The 21,082-nt window shown below is 38.8% G+C and overlaps 1 protein-coding gene across 1 annotated transcript; it reads left to right on the plus strand.

Annotated features, from left to right (window-relative positions):
• The first annotated feature begins 17,874 nt into the window (after positions 1–17,874).
• hoxc13a (homeobox C13a) lies at positions 17,875–20,991 on the plus strand. Its single transcript, XM_034537344.1, has 2 exons — positions 17,875–18,538; positions 20,487–20,991. The coding sequence occupies exons 1-2, from the start codon at positions 17,875–17,877 to the stop codon at positions 20,741–20,743; spliced, it is 921 nt and encodes a 306-aa protein (XP_034393235.1). The 3' UTR covers positions 20,744–20,991.
• Positions 20,992–21,082: the final 91 nt, after the last annotated feature.

Below are 21,082 nucleotides of genomic sequence, written 5' to 3' on the forward strand. Positions count from 1 at the left end.
AATCAATTTATTTGTACATACTAATATTGAGTTTCATTAAATTAAATACTATGAACCATTCTTGGTATTCTTTCATTCAAATAAAGCAAACAACATGTTAATACAACTCTTACTTAATCTTATTGAAACACAATGTAAACACAGTGTAGCATAAAAACTTCTTCCAGTGCCATTCATAGCAAATAAAAAAACATACTAATGGAAGTATTCCTACATGAAGCATGTAATTCACATACCAATTCAGCCTCTACTCCTCCACTATAAATAATGATCTGTGGAGCAATGGGGAAACTAACCTTCCATACATTTTTAAATGAAACAAACATGGCAAGAAATTACATATTTCCACATTCTTTTCCACAACTGGATGTAAACAAATATATAACCACGACCATCACATCAATAAATGTCGTATGTGTACAGATTGTAAAGCCCTCTGAGGCAAATTCGTAATTTGTGATATTGGGCTATACAAAATAAACTAATTGAATAAATGAAACAAACATAACAAACATCATATTTTCAGTGTGGTTTGATGTTTGACTGGTGCTTTTTAAATTACGTTGACTCGTATTCTCTTTTGCCATGCTTTAATGGCACCAGTTAACAAGAGCGGCTGAAGATTTCCTACAGTCCAGCATATATTTTGTTCCTTGTTCTTTAGTCCGAGGATTTTGGGGGAAAGCTTTTCACAATGCATTCAAAAGAGCACTTTCTGAATAAATTCATAGTAGTATCTTAGCTCTTTGCTATAAACGTCTTCAGATTCAATAGTTAGCTGGGATGTGGCTGACGTCGCCTTATTTAATTAGATAAAATTGTCATAGAAATTAATTGGCTAACCATACAGAAGTGAGACTGGCAATGACTTCTCATACAAGTTTCTCTCAGTATGTTCAGTCACTGACTCCGGGACCTGGAGTGTTACTTTAAAATTAACGTTAATCAACGGGACCATATTAGCCGACCCCTTTGGTGCTGGCAGACTACTTTGCAGATGGGAGAGCAGACTTGAACTCCCGAGAGGTTAGCTGGCTGGCTAGCTAGTACGTCTCCAGAGCTGGCTAGCTGGTCTACAGAGCTCCCTTCTGCTCCCAATGTTGGTTTCCTAGAGGTGACAAACTATGCAGACGGACAATAAACCCAGCGCTGCTGCTGGCCTCAGCCCTCTGTTTTGTATCTTTTTCTGTGGCCAGTGTAACATTAGCATGGAAGCATGGTGAAAGTAGCCAATGGCTAAATGAGTCAAATTGCTTCATCCACACACTCTCGTCACAGCGTAGGAAAGCAAATTGCTATAGTTGGGTAAATGACAACGTTGTTCGAATAGTTTTCTGTTACCAGTGTTGCGTGGAAGCTAAGTGGAATTAGCAGGCCGGCCAAGTATTGCGCTGTCCACTGATTTGTTTGCTGGTTCTGCTTTGCTTTGGTGCACCACTGGTTGCAGAGAATGAACCAACAGCGGTCTTCTGTTCATCTCTCAAATAGTCTAGTCTCTTAGCAACATTTCTCTCCATCTCTCTAATAGTTAAGCCTTCTGTGTGAACAGTGAGCTCAGCCCAGCGCTGAGGTGCAGCAGCCGTGACGGCGTTAGGTCATTAGATGAAGGCAACCTTAAACTATAAGCAACATTTTCTCCATCTTTAAAACGCTTTGCCGATATTGCAGCCTGCTGGATCCCAGAATCAGTTTATCATCTCAAATGTATGTATATCGATTCTGGCATCCAACGACACAGCAGATGTCATTTTCCATTTGGAACTATAGCGCTCTACTCTTAGGTGATTTGTGTTTGCCTCCAGCTAACACCATGACGTAATCATGACATCAGCTGTTAAAGGGTTTATACTACCTCCATCAGGAACAGTCAGCTGAATAATATTATGCTTACCTGGATTCCTGCATTAGAACTCTGTTGTATTGGGACTCACTCTTGAGCTCTAGATGTTTAGCCATAATAGTAGTCTGGTTATGGATGCTTCTGTCTGCCGATTGGTCGAGACTGAAGAATCAACAGCTATCCAATGAATTGCTGTGAATTCAATGTGCAATGTACAGATTTCCATGGTGTCCAGGGGATCATCCGAATGACTTTGGTGATTTCCTGACTTTTCTTAATGCCACAATGAAGTTTATTTGTGGTTTTTATTGAATACAAGATCAATTGTATAATCACTTTACTAGTTCCTTAAGTTTGATTCTAGCACCATCACCGGGCCGATACTTTGGTTTCTGACTAAATACCTGCAAATCTAATGACAATTCGCCTCAGTTGCACTTTATGTTTAGTGGTTGTTACCCAATGTTGGCATGCTGACAGGTTAAACTAAGATGCTTAACATGTTTTAAAGTATACCTTCTAAGCATGCTAACAATATCATTGTGAGTATTATCTAAATTATCTAAGTGCAGCCTTAGGTAGCGCCATAAAATATACGTGTATACATTGAGAATGAGATTTTATTCGTTTAAAACTGCAGGGTTTCCACTCTAATTTCTTTGACCCTGTGGCAAGTATCATTTGATGGCGCGGGCAGCATTAAGGCTTTGGGCCCTACAGTTTCTGTGAATATTTAAAACAGCCACAACACCGATTCCATAGTCAGTTATGGTCCGTTTGGCTGGCTAACAAAGGTTGCTAGGTAACTTTAGCATTGATCTCAGACCTGCTGTTTTCCTATAGTGAGTTCACATTTGAACCAACAGCTGTTGCTGGTGAGCTTTCCAACAATTATATTGATGTTTCTATCGGAGTCTCCCTGTTGTAAATGTAGTTTTAAAAAACATCTAAAAGATATTCGCTTAGATATTGTTAGGCTACTCCTGAAACCTAACCCAGATAGGGAGGTCCTCGATAATTACACCCACATGTCAAAACTTGTTGTATATACAAGGTAGGAAGCTACAAAAAAAAGGTGTATTGAGACAGAATTTTGAGGGACTTTTACTGTATTTGTAATTAACTTTTTCTGTTTATATAACTTCATACTTATACTCCTACATCTCGGAGGTAAATATTGTACTTTAACATCAGTACATTTATTTGACAATATTACTATTTTAAATAAGACGGGGTCCGTGTTTAAAGCCGTGCTGGGTGAGTTGTTATTTACGTTGTAGAGTAATTTATTTTATCTCAATATAGTGATATCCAGCCTGTTCTCTTGCAGGGCATCAAATATCAACAATTTTTCCCAACCCTCCATATCTAATACCAATGCACATGGCACTCTTTAGTGTTTGCATGAGATACCCCTGGCTAACCCATCCCAGTCCTTATTGGACATCCAGAGAAAATGCTCTGGGAGTCTGATATGGACCCATTAAACCCACAGGACTGTCAACCAGGAGACTAGTGTTGAGCTATTTTGAAGATACGTTAAAGCTGTTTGATGTGAACATTTTACTTGGTTCACGTCGTTATTTTAGGCTCATTCATGTTTTTCCTTTATCTAAATATGTACTTTTGTTGCCTAAACCCACCGAAGTTGTTTTGTTACCTAAATCTAAGTTTGGATACTTATTTTTTAAGACCAACCATGAAGTTCTTCCTGAATCCAACTAAATTGTTTTGTTGCCTAAACCTTAACAAGTTTTTTGGTTTGCCACATGTTTACTGTGACCTTGCTCTGGGTTACCCAGTGCGTTAGACAATTACGCTAAGGGTTCTGACAAAGCGTCACTATGACGAGCTGGAGTGAGAAGATGTTGTGATATCCCAATAAACTTTCCTAAGTAAGCATACTATATTGTAATCTCTGCATACAAGTTTGATTGCATGCTATTCCCATCTCTCAGTCTACTTTGTCCCCAACGGTGCCCAGCTGTTTGAATAGTGTTATTATACACTGTAGTTTTTAAGTGAAAGTTCACGACACACAACTACTTTCTTAAATTGATATGATTGCTTCGTCAAGATTTCATCTAAAAGGTTGAAAGTAACAGCTGATTTTTAGATGTGCAGCATGACACACTTTATCTTTCTTTGTCCTAAATGCAGGGACTAAGGAAAAGGAATTGCAAGAACATTCTAGATGAAACTGTTTCCCACTGAATTTCATACCAATATTTTGGTTTATCCTTGTTTCTGATTCACTAGTTGTGTACAAAGAGGTTTGTGTATTTATGGGTAAAGCACTTTTAAGTATTACTGTCCAGTAATACCAAACAAAGTAGACCATCACATTATGTCAATTGCCCAGCAGTTTTTTTTCAGACTTCATATACATTACTTAGTGATTGATGCCTGCAAAAACAGACCATGGCTTACTCTCTGATTGCCTGTTTACAGGGCCCTGACACTTTTATAGTCCTCCTAATACCATTACAAAGTATTGCTCCAACAGCAGGGCTCTCGCCTTTCCTGTAGAATTAGATACCAAAGGCTGTCTGCCTGGATTTCTTGAAGCAGCACAGTTGTGAAAATGAGTTTTTGTTGAGGCTGCATGAGGACTTATGGACATTTTAACTTCCACATTGTCTGTCAGATTTCATTTGATACCAAAACCACATTAACATGCATGTTCAAGATTATACATTGCTCAAAGTTGAGATGTGTACAATAATATCTTAACATACTTACTGTCCTCGCTGTATGAAAGTCATAACAGTGCTCATCTTGGAATGGTTTGAATGCAATTGATTGGAAATAATGAATGGTAAAACAATCAATACTGGAACAATCGTCGCTTGGAAGATTTGCTCTACGCATGTACAGTTCAGGTGTATGTCATATCAGCCGTAGGATAGTATAATCAAATGTAGATGCATCATAATGTATTATTAAGAAATCTGCTGATTTATTTATATTCTGACATTTTAAAACATTTAAAGTGCTATATTAACCTTTTTGACAACACTCAAAACACTAAGTATTTACTTTACTTTACTTAAGGGAGAAAAGCAACAAATGAAGATGGTGGTGCCCCGTTCGCCCGACATTTGTTGTTGTCTCTTTTGTCTCTACATGTTCACATTGCTCTTTTAGCAGAAGTAAACTGCTGTAATTTGTACCATGTGCTCAGTCAGTATCGATAAACTAAACAAACACTTTCTCACTATAATTGTAATGTTATTGCTAATTTCATTAGAAGTATGTTAAAGTTTTGTTTTTGTTTTTTTAACTGCTATTAATTAAAGTCTTCCCTCTCAAACTCACAATCCAGAACAGCAGCCATGAAGAAGGCAGACCTGCATGCTCGTTTCAACATCTGCATCTATTAGAGAAGAACCAAGCGTAAGAATTGAGAGGTAAGGCGATGCGGGGGCATTTAAGGAATTGTCGCTTAGAGCATCGATTTCTACATGGATATTGGAAAGAAATACTTTACCCCAATTATGGAGTAACTGAACAATCTTAACACTGAAATATATTAACAAAAATGATTAGCCAAAAGCAAGAAGTGTATAAATCCTATGCCAAATGAGAGCATGATGAACATTTGGAAAGCAGAGGCTAGTTTTACTCAACACAAGTGTAAAATATTTCCTTCCTTCACTGATCATATTTATTTAGAAGGCAATGTGCACAGATATAATAATCTGTTTACATGATGACTGTATTGGTATGTTAAATATATTAGCATAGACACAAGGATATGGTAGAGTGGCATAATTGCACTCATCCACAAAAAGGTGACATCTTTTTATAAAAAATGTTCCATCAGTGATTTCCTCTTCATACCATCAACAATCAATCGGGTGGAAAGACTGATACTTTTTTTTCCATCTTAAAGATCCGGATTTTAAAAATCTACACACGGGGAGAAACTTGTTAAAACATATTCCTCGCTCAGTTGACAGTGTGCATTAATAAACAATCAATCTTTCTGCTCTGAGTATCCATCACTCTCCTTCAAACCGAGTCGAAAACGAGTCGAGTCAACATGTCTCCAGCTGTACATATTGTTACGTAAAAGACATGTGAGAATCTATGTAGATCATGTTGACATTTTAAATGGTAACTTGTGTAATCATGGTGGGCTTTATGTAATGCTTGTGCAACACATTACAAGAGGGAGACAATCATCAATTCAATAAAGTTAAATTATATTAATAATATTAACCAAACTAACATTTTAATAATTGAATGACAGGTTCTGAATGTGGCACAGTATTTCATTCAAACATAGGTTTTGGGGTACAATTATTATAGCTTTTTGTTGTTGTTACTCTCAACCAATACAGATGTTCCTTTGAACAATTGACCTACATTCACAAATATGTTCTTTTACTCAACTTATTCATTCACAATCCATTTGTAGGTTTTTAGCTGCAGAAACATCAGGAAGCGACACAAACACTCGAAGCCGTTTGCTTGTGTGCTGCTGCTCTAAACGCATGAGCAACTGGATCATTTAGATATCCAGTATAGTGCTGATGAGATGCAGCTAGACATGTAGACCATACGGTTCTTCAGAGACAATTCAGTCATGTACCAAATCTGAAAACCTATTTTTCGAATTTTCAGATAATTTCCAAATAGTTGTTTGACCCTTCAGCAGTGTTAGAGTTAAGCAGCGGCTGCCCTTTTTCTGTGTTTTATTACACAATGTGATGCATGTACAAAGTACAGACGTTAGATCTGCAAAATTAAACTGATAATGCATCACTTGGAGAAAAATACAAAGTGAATGAAATATGTAAATAACTGAATTGAATTGTGGGTAACGATTTCTTTGACCATCTTTGCTTTACCTTTTACTTTATCGTTAAACATATAATAATAGCTATGGGCCAATGATTACTTTAATGAGAAACATACTCAGAGGTGACTATAAAACACTCCATTATGTTACATAACTGTTTAGATGAATCAGCATACACTTGAAGGAGAAATGTCATGACTTATAATAAATGCTTCCTACTTTGGCTACTTTAATTACGAAATGTTGATATTGGATTTGTATTATGTTGATAATAAAGAATTACATGAATGAAAAAAGCTGTTTTGTTGCTTGCTCATTTTTGTCAGTATGACATTTTGTGAAAATCTCACCACTAAATAAATCTTTCATCAGAGGTCCATCGTGCACTTAAAATTCGGAATGCAACTTCTTCAAAATAACATTTCCATTCTATTTCAGGTGATATAGTTTAGTCATTACTGCAGTAAAGAACGGCACTGGGAATAACTGTCATACTGCAGCCGTTCCTATAGATTTAAAACGGTGATTAGCAGCCTGAGGGTCACACCTGACTCAGCTCAACATTGCACCCAAACAACTTCTCGGCTTTAGGAGCCATTGCCTTGCAGTCAATTCAATCTGTAGGTTTAGGTCAGTCATTTAATTGCAGTTGGATGTCTATACATTGGGCATCTCTACCAGCTCTTGGAATAGACTTTCCCTTGATTGTTGGCCAAATTCATCAACAAATTACTAAAAATTGTACTCTGACCTTAAACAAGGTCATGAACAAATGTATTTACTCTCTTTTTACAACGTGTTCACATTTTAATTTGAATGATTACATGTTAAGTACTTTGATTAAATCTCTGATGCAAACGACATACTCAAAGTATGCAGCTACTCAGGTTAGTTGTTTGCTGTAGAAATGCTAATATATTAGATTACCGTTTGATCTGTTTTAGCGCAACAAAAAGGATACACTTAAGGTTTAGCTCCTCAAAACGAAGAACAATGCGTTCCTTCATGAATGAATGAATGCCAGCACGTTCCTTGGAATATGATGTCTAATGTTAGGTAAGTAAAATCGGAAAATCAATTCTTTTGATTGGTATTTTTTAAACATTAGCTCACTACATTATTTTTTTTCGTGCTCTGACTTTCCAGTTTGTGCCTGTATATGATTTTAATTGGACATTAAATGGATTTTTGTGTTGTTTTCCGCATTGTTGGGCAACAGGTAAAACCCGATCAAGATAGCTCGGTGTTGCACATTAATTTGTACCCTGTATCTTTCTCGGTATTATTGCCATATAACTACATGTCAAACTCTTTCACGCATTTAATATCTTACCGATGCGGATTATTTTTACAGCCCCTTTAATCGTTAATTGTGCAATTAAATAGCAAATTAATTAAAGCTCTGAAGGGCCGATGCACTTTCATTGTGATACAGTAGCACATGTCAGGGTCCGAAGTTTTGAAGTGTTGTGCTTCTCCATAAAATCCCACGCAGGAAGAAAAAGTGAGAGAATGTGGTTTTTCATCGCCCTATTACTCCCTGAATATGTTAATAAAAATACCGGTTTGTTTTTTAATGTTTTTTTATGGAATAATCCACAGGGCACAAACATGCACATCTTTTTAAAATCACAACAACCAAATATAAAACACGCAACAGGCGGGACACAAAGTTGGGAAATCTCATGGGATTTTTTAAATGTGATTTAAGTTAATTTAATTGTTTATCCTGCAAATAACTTCTTGCACTAATTCGTGTTTTTTTGTTTTGTTTAATGACTTAATACATACAGCCCAGTCGCATGGAAGGTCGCAAAATACCAAGGAATGTGTCTTTTTGTCCATTTTCTTTTCTTTTTTTTGTCGAACGAAAACTAAAATAAGAGCAATGGAGCATGTAACGTACTTAATACTATCAACAAATGCCTGTTGGTGGGTGAGGCTGGTTTGTGAGTCCAACAAGCAGTAGCATCAACCAAGAGACCCGTGTTTTTTACATCTGTTCGTGCATGTGTAGTCTAAATTCAAGTCGCTCCGAAAAGAGATTCGTGGCAATGCTTGTCCCTGAGCAATAGTTTTTATTTCGTGACTATACGTCTTGAGAATGTTTGTTTGATTAATAATGAATGATTCAGAGGATAACAGTTTCACATCCTTCTGTCGGGGAACAATGCATTTCAAAGTGTGGATTATCATTGAACACTTGAATTAGAAACTGATGCTTTGTTCGTTTCCTGGTTGGCTCACAGGTTGAATGGAGTCGGTTATTTGTTCAGTAGAATCGGGTTTGGACCCCGCGCATGCAAACGGCTACTCTGTTTTGGGGGTTTACGATCGAGGTGAGAGAGGTGAGGGATGTCCTCTCCAACTCTGTCTGAGCGGTGACTTTGAACTTGAACTCCGCATTGCTCATCTTCATCATGTGTGGATACACTGCATGCGCAAGTGAACCCGCACTCATTTGAGTCCATGCACAATCTGCCTCGGTTGCTTATCAATCCGGCTCCGTTCCTTTCGGCCATGTGCAAAAACACCAACGGATTCAATTCAGACAGCAGGCGAGAGTATACAAATTCCTCTTGGCTTTCCAATTTGTCTTTGATTTAACCCACGCGTTGCTTACTAAGCCTTAATGTGTTGTGTGTTACAGTAAATTGTGGACCTGGATGAAGAGACATGGGATTTGACAAATATGGACGAATTGATCTTTGCTATTGCACTATGAGCCCCAAACTCTTTAGCCTGTCGTGTGTATGGCCTGTTGTAGTCTTAGTCACATGTGTAATACTTTTATACCTGTTATACTACTAAACTAGTAGCGAGTCAGTCCACTTTTTTTGCTCCACATACAGGAAACGATCACTCTCATATTGTACACTTAAATAAATGGTTTTGTTTTCATGAGTCTGTTAAAATGTGTTTATTAAAATACTTTTACTATTCTGACCTCATTAAATGTATAATATTTAATATTAAGCATGAGCTCTTTGTTATACTGTTATATATCCATTCTTCTGAAGAAAACACCGGGTCGATCTCAGACATTTGACATATGTTTGCACGTGCAGTTTAATTATTTAGTTTTCCTTGCGAGTGTGACGTGTAGGCTGAAGGGTATGAGCCACCATGTTTCATCAGACGCACTGAGAAAGATCACATTGCATACAGAAAACACTTCTCTGGAGCTATTTCAAACTGTTCATTACAATGTGTTATAACCATCCAATTTCCTGTTTGGACCAGACATTATCGTCTTAACCACGCATGAACAGCAATAGTATATTTAAACAAACATCTCGAAACTCCCTTTGACACAAAGCGGTCAACACGCTCCAACTGATGTATTTTGGTCTACTTGGCCTTCAGTGAAGTAAACTTAAACTGCCTGAATTCAGATTGTTTTTCGGTAGCCTGGCCGTCGGTTTACAAAATGAGAAGGATGGCAGAAATGCTTTCTCTTTGTTGGCTCATGTCAAGTGTTTGTGTATACATAGCATGCGTCTGCTAAATGTGTATACAATATAAAAATACACGAATGGCTAGTTTAATCTTATAATATCTTTTGAGCCTTTTTGTGATGAATATGTGGAGCAAAGCCCCAGAGTTTCTCTGCAGGTTCCTGGATACTTCTCATTGTTTCTTCATACACGACGTGGTTCCATTCGTGGCTTCCTGTGCACTTTCACTTCAAGATTTCCTCACATCGCAACGAGTTGACCAACAACAAGCAGTGGACATTATTTCGCAGTCCGCAGCTCTAACAAACCAAAACCCAGGCTGACTTTAGACTAAATCGCTTTGTGTACATGTTTCGGATTTGTGTGTTTAGTATTTGATTCATGCAAAGTTCACTTCAAAGCGTTGGCTATAAATAAACTATTTGCTTATACCAAATAGTTGGCTTCCTGTTTTACATTCTTTGTAACGTTTTACAGCGTTCAGATTATACACGTTGCAATGATGAACAGAAAGTAATATACCTTATTCCTTAAGTTTCATCGTTGCGTGTGTAATGTCGCACACGCTCCACAGAAAGCATACATCGTAGAGACCATTCAAGTACAGGCAATAATTAATCATATGTGGGGAAATGTGCATACAGTATAGCTCAAGGTGATTTGAGGAACACAATGACTTTCCGTTTTAATGATTATACTTGAATAATGTTAAGGATCTGCAGTGCGGGTGCAAGTTCACCTTTCAGAATTGATTAAAAACTGCTACTTGCCTTTTTACATGCTAATACTATTGTGTGTCTTTATAAATTGTTTTGTTTCACAATAAATGATTCTGAATGTTGTCCAAATACTTTCTCATTAGAGGATATAGTGGTGTGTGTGTGTGTGTGTGTGAAGCTCACAAACATCCAGAGTGCGTGTCGTCGGCGTTCCGACACATTTTTTATTTGTGAACATTTTGAAAACTGCGTGGCGTTAGATGCTCTAATGCTCATTAAGTAGCGTGGACATATTGCCCTGTAACGCAAGACTCAAGGTTTAGGAAGATACCCTTGAAGATTATTTTGATGCAGATTGACATTTTCAGAAGATTTACTTTCCACCCACAGTTTGCCTAAAGCTTCCGGTTGTAAATTATGTGACCTTCAAGAATCACATTATTGTCTTAATGGCCCAGCTTCATCCATTCCCAATGACTTATCACATTTTACATACAAGTTCAGCCTCAAACACCTTTCTGTTTTCAAACTCATTTCTAGAAATACATCCTCATCAATAGTTCCACAAAGATCCGTTTCCTCAAAGCATTATGTTCACAATATACTTCTCGGTATGTGTGTTGGCTTCGGCTTGGCCTGCACAGTCCGAAATGCACAAAGTTTGAAGCGCTTTATTCTGTGACTGAAGAAGTGAGATGATTAATGATGAACGTGTGTGTCTTTTGTTTTGCTGTCTGGACGGAGGAGCGACCGCCTCTTAACTTGAACTTGGACTTCCAACAAGACCTGTCTGAGTATTTATTTCCTCTGCTTTCTGGCCGGTTTACCAACCAGACAGCAACACAATGTATATATAAGAATAAAGTCCTGCAGGACTTATTGACCATTAAAACTATTCTAAACGCATTCAGATATGACAGGCTGGCCCACAATATGGCGAGACATGACTTCATAATGTTTGAATAATATTCTCATGAATACACGTATCTTAATGTAACTCCTGTCACAAAGTGGAATAAAACATTGTCTATTGTCCACGCTCATTTAGTGACTGTGCGTCACAGATGCATATCATCTCATGGCACCGTGCGTTTACAACTCTATCTTTAAAACATTCTAAACTGGTAGTCTGTGTACATTGTAATTACATGTAAACGCCCTTGCAGAAGCTTATCTATTTATATGATTGCGTTTATTATACAGCTTCTTTTTTTTTTTTAAATCTCCAAATGTTGAGGTTTAAATGCTCTACAATACACCGTCGTCCTATTATTGACTTAACGGGGTTTTGTTTTCACAAAAAGTGTGAAAACTACACATTGCGTTGCAAAAATGACGAGTAAAGATATCTTCCCCTCACATTGGTCAAATCTTGCGCACTGAACCACGAACATTTTAAATAAAGTGCTTTAAAGCCTCTGTGTAGTATTTTGTAAACCCATGTGCTCTGTCCTCTGGGCGCGGCTCACACGGCCTGCTGTATTGTGTTACGCCACAGCCATCTTCAGTCGACTTGCTCTGGGTGAGGTGAAACGAGTCAAATCCCAGGTAAGTTAGCCCTACACTGTGGTATATGGTCTTTTCACGCTTGACTTTCCATCAGCCCCCACAACAAATTGAGTATTGTATATTATCAGTGGTAAATAAAAAGATGAATTTACCTCGTAGTGATTATCATACAGAAACCATCCACCGACATGAACAGAAATGTAATGGATTTCATAAAAGCCCTTAAGGCCTCTTAGACTGCACTGCACGTCTGCGTCAAGTCCGTGTCACATTAAAGAAGGTGTTGGTCTGTGAAGTGACTGTAAGGGGGGTTACTCCCCCCACGTCTCTGTATGGACTAAACTCAACACCAGTGTGTCTCCCAGTCACTGTACGTCGTTTCACAAATACTTTAAGCTAATTTCCAATGACACCAGTTCATACTGTTGTCATATATCTTTGTGTATTTGGCTTTTACTTGAAGGCTACCGCTCCGTATAGTTTATGTCGATGCAAGTCATGTTGCATGCGTGTCAGACCTGCATTTTAAAATGCTCTCATGCATATGCAGCAAGGTCCTGTGAGAAATCCGTCCAGGAATGTGCGAGCTGAAATATTCCCTCTATTTACGCATGTTAACGGTTGTTCGTGCACGTGTCTCTTATTGTTTAGCCAGTCTATTACGTTTGTCACGCACTGCACTGACCTAGTTTAGTATTTTCTTGACAGTTGCAAGTCTTCCGGTGCTCGGACTCCTGGCACAGAAGTCCAGGGGTCCTGGCTCGTACGATTATGAACGTTTCTGATCGTAAATGAAAGCCAGGCTGAATTGTGATGCTGTTTTAGTTTTGTAGGAGCCTTTTCATACACAGTGGTCTGCTCTGCTCACCTTGCAGCCCGCTAAACAATCACACACTTTATCACACTAACGCATGCGTCAATGGATATGCACAGCGGTAACATAAAGCACTATGATTTGCTAAAAAGATGCGAACATTCGCCATTTTATTGTAAACTGATGGATTAACATAACCGTTAATGCAAAATGCTTGTAAGGCGCCAGACCAGGAGCTCGTGAGACACAACGTGCAACTTCTAGTTCCAAATGAGAATCAGTCTTTATTTACTATGAGATGTGTCTTTGAACTACAGTCCATTTGTTTTGTCCATTCAGATAGTTCAGACACTAAATGTGTCCAACGTGTATTCCAATGAGTTTGACATCTTCAAATCATCATTTTGAAAATGCACTCGGACTATTGGCCTTTAGCCTATAGTGCGGATCTGTTTGTATATTTAGGTGGACCTTATCCACTGTTTAGAGAATTCACCAGTTGGTTAACTTTGAGTATTTAAAATGCCTTTTTAATTTGTTTTTTTTAATCTCAAAGCTACTCCTGAAGCTGGTTGAAAAGTCGTAAACATAAACGCAACCTGATTTCAGCATGCATGGCGCAGACATGCAAGCTTTCAACACATTCTTGGATCTTCAAAGACTTCATTTTTTTTATCCCCAGGGATTTGCAGCATTCTCAAGACCGGTGAGATAATATTTAACTGGTAATAATATTGCTTTCTTTTTTATCTTTGAACCTATTGATACATATATGAAAGAAACATAAAGTGGTTTTGATGGAGGGACTGCACTGCAAACATGTGGCCAAATAGGTTTCCCTGAAATCAAGACCAAAGAAAACGGACAATTGATAATTTCACTTGTTTCCATCAGAAGTTATGTGATTGAGGGATGTATACCATACGATTTAAAAATAAGTGGGATGATGGAGCACTATAACATTATTGTACTGCAGTATCACAATAATGTCCCACACAAACGGTATGTAAGTATATTCTGCGTAGATGTGATCCATTGGCTCAGTCATGTGCACGTGCAGTCAGTTTCTGGGAGCGGAAACTGCAGGTATAGGCGTTGGTGTGGGGATGGATGCGCTCCCCTCCCCCACACACATCCGCATCAGTCGGACGGGGACTGTCTGGAAGGACATGATGTCTGGTTGTCAAGATATTTACAGCAGCACATTATGGCTGGTTGTCAAGATATTGATAGTCGTTTCAATTAACAATTCCAGAAAATAAGTGAAACTGCAGCAAGGAAGAATACCTGGCAGGATGTTTTAATAATATTTCATATTTTTCAAAGTGGCAAAGATTTTGTGAAAAGAGGCGGTATTTGAAGCGAAGTTCCACTATAACTTGTGTACAGAGTAAAAACCAGACACCACCTTGGAGTTTTAAACACTTACAAATGCACTAAAACTGACAGGTTTTTATTTTGCATTAATGGCAAATTCTATGTTTTTTCAATGATGCATAATTACAGTTTTAGCATTTTAGCTTACGGTATTGGAATTTAGTTTAATTTGGAGAATTCGGTTGAATAATACTGACGGCCACACGACTATACCATATTTGTCCTTATGCCCAATGGAATTGTTATACAATCTGACTAAATTTAAATTTAAATCAAGCTAATTAATTCGGTTTTAATACCAATTTAAGATTTAAAGACACAGGCCATATTCTCCGTCGCATACAGTTTAGGGGAGATTAGGGGCGAGAAATATAAACTTTCACATGAATTGTCTGTCTTGAATAGTGCTAACGTATTTAGCCACCAATGTGCACATTATTTTAAGTATCATATTGATATGTAGCTTAGGAGCTACCATTACATTTAAAACAGCCCTGCAATGGTAAAAGTTATGTTCGTCCTTTAAGAATCCACCTGTCTACAACCTGCCCACTGTTGTAGAAAGATATAAAACACAAGTTGGTAGTTAAAGTATGATATCTGATAGAATACATTGTAAATATCTGTTTTGCATGTTGTATATTAGACACGCTAAAGTATCCTCGCTGGCATGTGGTTTAGGATTGGGCCGCTGTGTCTTCCTGCAATGCACGTTTTGTGTGGTGTAGATACGCCATGCGGTGTAATATTTTAATATTAAGGTAATCATTTATTTGCTGAAAATATATCTGTGTAATATTGGTTACTTCTTTCAAAAGCTAAACATACTTTATAAAGGATGTAGTTGTCCCAAGATATATGTAAACTTTTATACTTCAAGCTCTTTTCAATTTTAATGATTAATTATGAGGATATCAAATACTTTTGTTCGTCTTTCAGCCTCAGTTTTGCAGAACAACGGATGCAGGCTTGGTGTGGGAATCTGGGTTATTGCAACATAAAGTAACTTCATCAATTTGTATTTTTTTCTTCTGAAATAAACAGCTTCAGCTGTCCCCGAGAATGTGCTCCTGTTTGACTAACGCTGCAACAACCGAGGATCCCACGGAGGAAAATATTTACTATAGCCCACAAATATGTGTAATGTCGAATTTAGGCTGAGAGAAAACAACATGAACCTATCTTAAAGTAACATGCACGTCATTCATAAACTAAAGAGGACGTACTTTTTTGAAGTCTGAGCTTTCATGGAAAAGTTAGTTTGGAAGGAGCCGGTTTCCTGCAGTGCAAAAGCTGTCAAATTCCTGATCCTTGAAAAAACTAAACAAAACAACCACGAGGGATTATTTGGAGCTCTCTCTCTCTCTCGCTCTCTTCACACACAGCAGATATTTTCGAGTAAGGGTCTCTAAATAACAACTAGTTTGCATGCATACTCTAGTGTGAAGTTCATTCTTGCCTGTCTAGACTCTGATTACGACCCTGTTTGTCTGCGTTTTTTTACCTTGACCTTGGACTTCCGTGCAGCTGCCGTTCGGATGAGCCCTTCCTTCGTAGTTGTAATTTCCTTGAGACAAAAGAACTATAGTCTCTGTCTGAGGAAGGACAGAGGTCTATAGCTTCCTCACTATACAGATACTCAATAGTGGCCTGATTATCCCCAAGGCAATTTAGCAGTGCAAAAATGTTGATAAGCTTTAGGCCCCCTTCCAAGGGCAGATTGTAGCTTGCTTTGAGTGACTCATGGGTTAGGCATCACAAAAAAGTATTTTATGGACACTTGGTGGGCCTATCCCATCGGTAATATTTGAGCCTTAAAATTACAGTCACATTTTAAATATTTACCCAGTTGTATTTTAAAGAATCGAAGAAGAATATATCATAATCTCAACTGTTGTGATTACGTGGCCTGGTGACAAGAATAACACAATTACGTTTTGGATTTAGAAGAAAGCGTGAGCCTGTGACCGGTTCTTTAAATCGAATAAAATAGTTGCGGAAGAATTCCAGGGGGAAAATAGGGCCGCATTTCTTTGGTGGCTTGTTGAATAATGTCTGTATACAAAGTCCTGAAAGCGGCCCATTGTTGTTGTTTCTACCTGGAAGTGTCAGCATCCACTTGTGTATATGTATGTGTTATGAATAAATAGTATAACAGAAACATCACACGGAGTCGTTGATTGGTAATGTAAGTGGTCACGTTATGGCTGAACAATATTGTAGGTCTGATGGAGTACTCTGCGACAGAACATATATATTTACCCCAAACATACACTGAACCAGGTGTGGCTATAGACGCTAAAGGCGGCTATCATTCAATGTGGTTCACTTCTGTAAGTATATCTTCAAAAGAAACACACTAAGTATATGAAAGGTCATTTGCAATGACGGCATCTTACCTGGCATAGCGTTCACTTGGTCCTGTGGCTGTTAATGCCGAGGTGCAATGGCACTCATTAACACATTCAATACTATAACTTCTAGTTCTACTAAACACAAAACAAGCGCACCCTGAAGACACCAAATATATATTTAAACCGGACTGATTCATAAAAAATAAACACGTCATCTGCTATATTTAGGCTCCAATACAAACCTCTCAAATTTAACATTAATAGTATACACAATTAGTATACCCTGCTGCAACATGTCCACGACTACACTCCCAGATTCTCATCTCAGCATGTTGTGAGGTGAGCCAGTTGAATGCGGCTTTAACGGAAATGTGTGTTGAAAGGAGTCTTGATGAAGACACATTTGATCTGATAGCTCTGTGTTTGCTTATGCATACTACTTTGTAACAATAGACATTACATTTTCTGCAGATGAGATTGAATAGTGTTCTATTTATTATTAGAACATGTAATAATGTAAACATCAACCGGAACATAGTGTTCACCAAGTGTGTGCACCAAAACGCCAGGAAGCAAGTTGAAAGATTATGTACAAGTATTTAATCAAAAGTGCCTTTATTTTATATTTTGACATGTATCATATGCTATCTGTCTTTAAATCGGCCAAATTTCACAGGTTATTTCCATTTGCCCGATTCTTGAAAGTATCAAAACTCCCCTTTAAGGCTGTGGCTCTCAGTGATTTAAACCAATGGCATGACTCGGTATTATGCAGGAAAAAACGGTGACATGTGAAGCGGTGGGTCTTTAAAGGGCTGCTCTGCCCGACTCTCAAGCCCGATCTCGTAGGACTTGTTAGCATATCACGTGCCCGATTCTTAATGAAGTGGACACACGAGAGTCTCGTGTGCGCATGCGCGTGGTGTAAAATGTACTTGGAAATGAGGTGTCCGTCCTGGAGTAGTCGACTTTTAAAAAGCATCGGCAGCCCCTGATATGACGACTTCGCTGGTTCTGCATCCACGCTGGGCGGACACCTTGATGTACGTTTATGAAAAAAGCCCGAATGAAAACAACCAGAATAAAAGCCAAACAATGGAGGGACTGAGCGGTAATTGCCCTGCGACCCACTGCCGGGACCTGATGTCGCACCCCGCGCTGGGACGACATTCTGGCACCATAGCGACCCACCAGGGCTCCGTCTACTCGGATATTTCCTCTCCCGACACCGGCCGGCAGTGTCCCGCTCCTCAAACATCGTCCAGTGCATCTTTGAGCTACGGTTATCCTTTTGGAAACCCATATTACGGCTGCAGATTATCTCATTCGCACAACGTGAACTTGCAGCAGAAGCCTTGCTCGTACCATCCCGCAGAGAAATATGCCGAGCCCAGCACTGCGCTGCCCGCGGAGGAACTGTCTACCAGGGCGAAAGAGTTTGCCTTCTACCCGAGTTTCGCCAGTTCATATCAGGCTGTCCCTGGATATCTGGACATGTCTGTGGTGCCCAGTATCAGTGCCCATCCCGAACCGAGGCACGACGCCTTGATCCCCATGGAAGGCTACCAGCACTGGGCTCTCTCCAATGGCTGGGATGGGCAGGTGTACTGCTCCAAAGATCAAACGCAGTCCACTCACCTCTGGAAATCACCTTTTCCAGGTATGTGGAAATTAATAGTTTTTTTTTTTAATGTTTTCTCCGGGTTTTAATTCATAGTTCAGCGGCTTGTATATGCTTTTAATACATGTGTAATTACACTAAGAAAGGTATTTTCATATAGTTCACATGTGTTTGTGTTAAAGAGCTATTATCAGTTTACCAAGAAGTCCAGGGCAACTAAATGTGCTGAATAAACATAACTGTCAAGCTTATGTCAGCTATCGTATACATCCTGGGCTCTGTTAGTATAGCCAGTCATTCTTCAGTTTAACATGAAGCAAATCATCATGAATTTTCCTATGTATGCGTACAAATCTGAATTGTGAGTTCAATGATATTTTCATTTGCATGGGGCCCTTTACTGGTTACTATACATTAAGAAACGGAACATTTGCTTTCGACAGCTATTTTTGTTCCCCCGCAGGAAGTCATGTGATGAATATAGTTTCAGTTACGAATAGGACGGAGCACAAGTTCACACCTTTGCTCCCGGTTTGACAACATAGTGACTTAGCTACTGTGTTTGGATGGTCCCAATTCAGCTTAGCTCCCTACGATGTGTCCACATCTCCTGCATATATAGGATTAATTTCACCAACGTTTGAGTGGCATACAGAACTCAGCATTTTACAAATGATTCACAACCACTGATCTGTTGACATTACATAATCCAGGCTCGCCTTTTACTTTACTTATTGTCATACATGCAAGATATCTGATAATGGACACATGCAGGGGCCCGGCCAATATGCAGTTTACAGTGTGTTTACTGGCTGCTTCTTTTACCACAAGGGGTTATTATATGCGAACGACCTCAGACCTCGACTGGATGTCTCACACGAAATTTCCTCCTTTTATATTGAAAATACCAAAGGATTAAACCATGCAAGCACGGGCACGTAGTCAAATGCGCACGCACACATGGACAAAAACACAAGAGCTCGTTGTCGTTGTCTTTCTGTCTCGCTCCGAACATACACACATACAGTATACACTCTCACAGTCATGCAACACTAGTTTGATTTAAATAATGTAAAAGTGAACTCCACTCAGATATCCTCAATTTACTTTTGGCAATATTTAAGGATATTGACGAAATCTAGAACTACCATCTCTATCTTATACACTGTGTAGAAATATCCACAACCCCTAACTATAACATGGCATGGGTGTAATAAGCTTCATGTCTCACAGCTTGCCACTATTTCTCAAGGTAATGTCATACTTGCCCTGTCATGTTTCTCATTGGCTGTCTTGCACTCAGGTCTTGACGAAAAGGTGTAATCCCAGATCTTATTTTACCTGAACAAGTCAGGTAGCCACTGTCAAAAAGTTGAGTGAAGCTTTTAAAAAGGAGCTGGAAAATGTCTTATTTTCAAGTTTTATTAATTAATAAACCTAAATTACGTGCATCATGTGTAACGTTGTGATTGCAAAACTGAACGTTTTCAATTACTATCTCTTTATCTCCAGATGAGGATTTCTTTGAGTTGCGAGATTGTGATATCTATTTTGTAACCAGGCTCTGACCGACGTATTGCCATATTGAGACTTATTTTACTTTATAGGCCTACTTACACACTCTGACCCAGAAGTGCATTTAAACGTATACGAGAGAGTTATCCAAGATACTAAAAAGGTGTGTTGCGTATAGTTGTATAGATACTCAATCACAAGATTAAGTATCAACATGTAGTCTGATTGGAAATTATGGATCACTTATTGAAAACAAAGCACAATTGTAGTAGCAGGTAGTAACTATCCATTTACTGAAACCAAGGATGACCCAACACTGTGTTGCGTTCCTACATGTCAGGTGTTGTAGCTACACCTGAGACCCCCCCCCCCCCCCCCCCCCCCCCCCCCCCCGCGCGCTCCCCACAGGACCTGATTGCGGTGTTTTTGCGCATATAGCCTAATATTTTTCTGACATCTCTTTTTCCTACAGATGTTGTGCCATTGCAGCCTGAGGTAAGCAGTTACCGACGTGGGCGCAAAAAACGTGTCCCTTACACAAAGCTGCAGCTGAAGGAGCTGGAGAAAGAGTATGCAGCCAGCAAGTTCATCACCAAAGACAAGAGAAGGCGCATCTCGGCCGGTACCAACCTCTCAGAGCGTCAAGTCACCATCTGGTTCCAAAACCGGCGAGTGAAGGAGAAGAAATTTGTCTGTAAATCGAAGAGCAGTCATATGCACACCACTTGATGAGAGCAGCGACCTCCTTGAAACTGCAACTCATAACTTCCAAAACATCCTGCCATGTATTTACCTCTTGCATTGAAAATCGTGGCGGAAGAACATTTTGTCTGTTGGTGTTTTTTTTTGCTCCTTCATCCCCATCGACCATACCACCACATCCCCTGTTTTCAAGTTGGAGACAATGCTCTAAAAACTGTGAAAATATTGAAAATTCACTTCACATTTGTTTTATGATTGTACATATATAAATATATAATATTTAAAACGGTATCTGTATTTCAAAGACAAGTTGTGTGTCTGTCTTTTTTCTTTTCTTTTCTGTTGTTCAAGCCAAATCGCAAAAGG

This window comes from Cyclopterus lumpus, chromosome 7, assembly GCF_009769545.1.
Source record: "Cyclopterus lumpus isolate fCycLum1 chromosome 7, fCycLum1.pri, whole genome shotgun sequence".
NCBI classification, from domain to species: Eukaryota; Metazoa; Chordata; class Actinopteri; order Perciformes; family Cyclopteridae; genus Cyclopterus; species Cyclopterus lumpus.

What these genes read in the sequence shown, in the direction of transcription:
- hoxc13a (XM_034537344.1), top strand. Translation starts at nt 17,875, where the DNA reads ATGACGACTTCGCTGGTTCTGCATCCACGCTGGGCGGACACCTTGATG. An exon ending in CTGGAAATCACCTTTTCCAG is followed by an intron (nt 18,539 to 20,486) that starts GTATGTGGAAAT and finishes TTTTTCCTACAG; the next exon opens with ATGTTGTGCCATTGCAGCCT.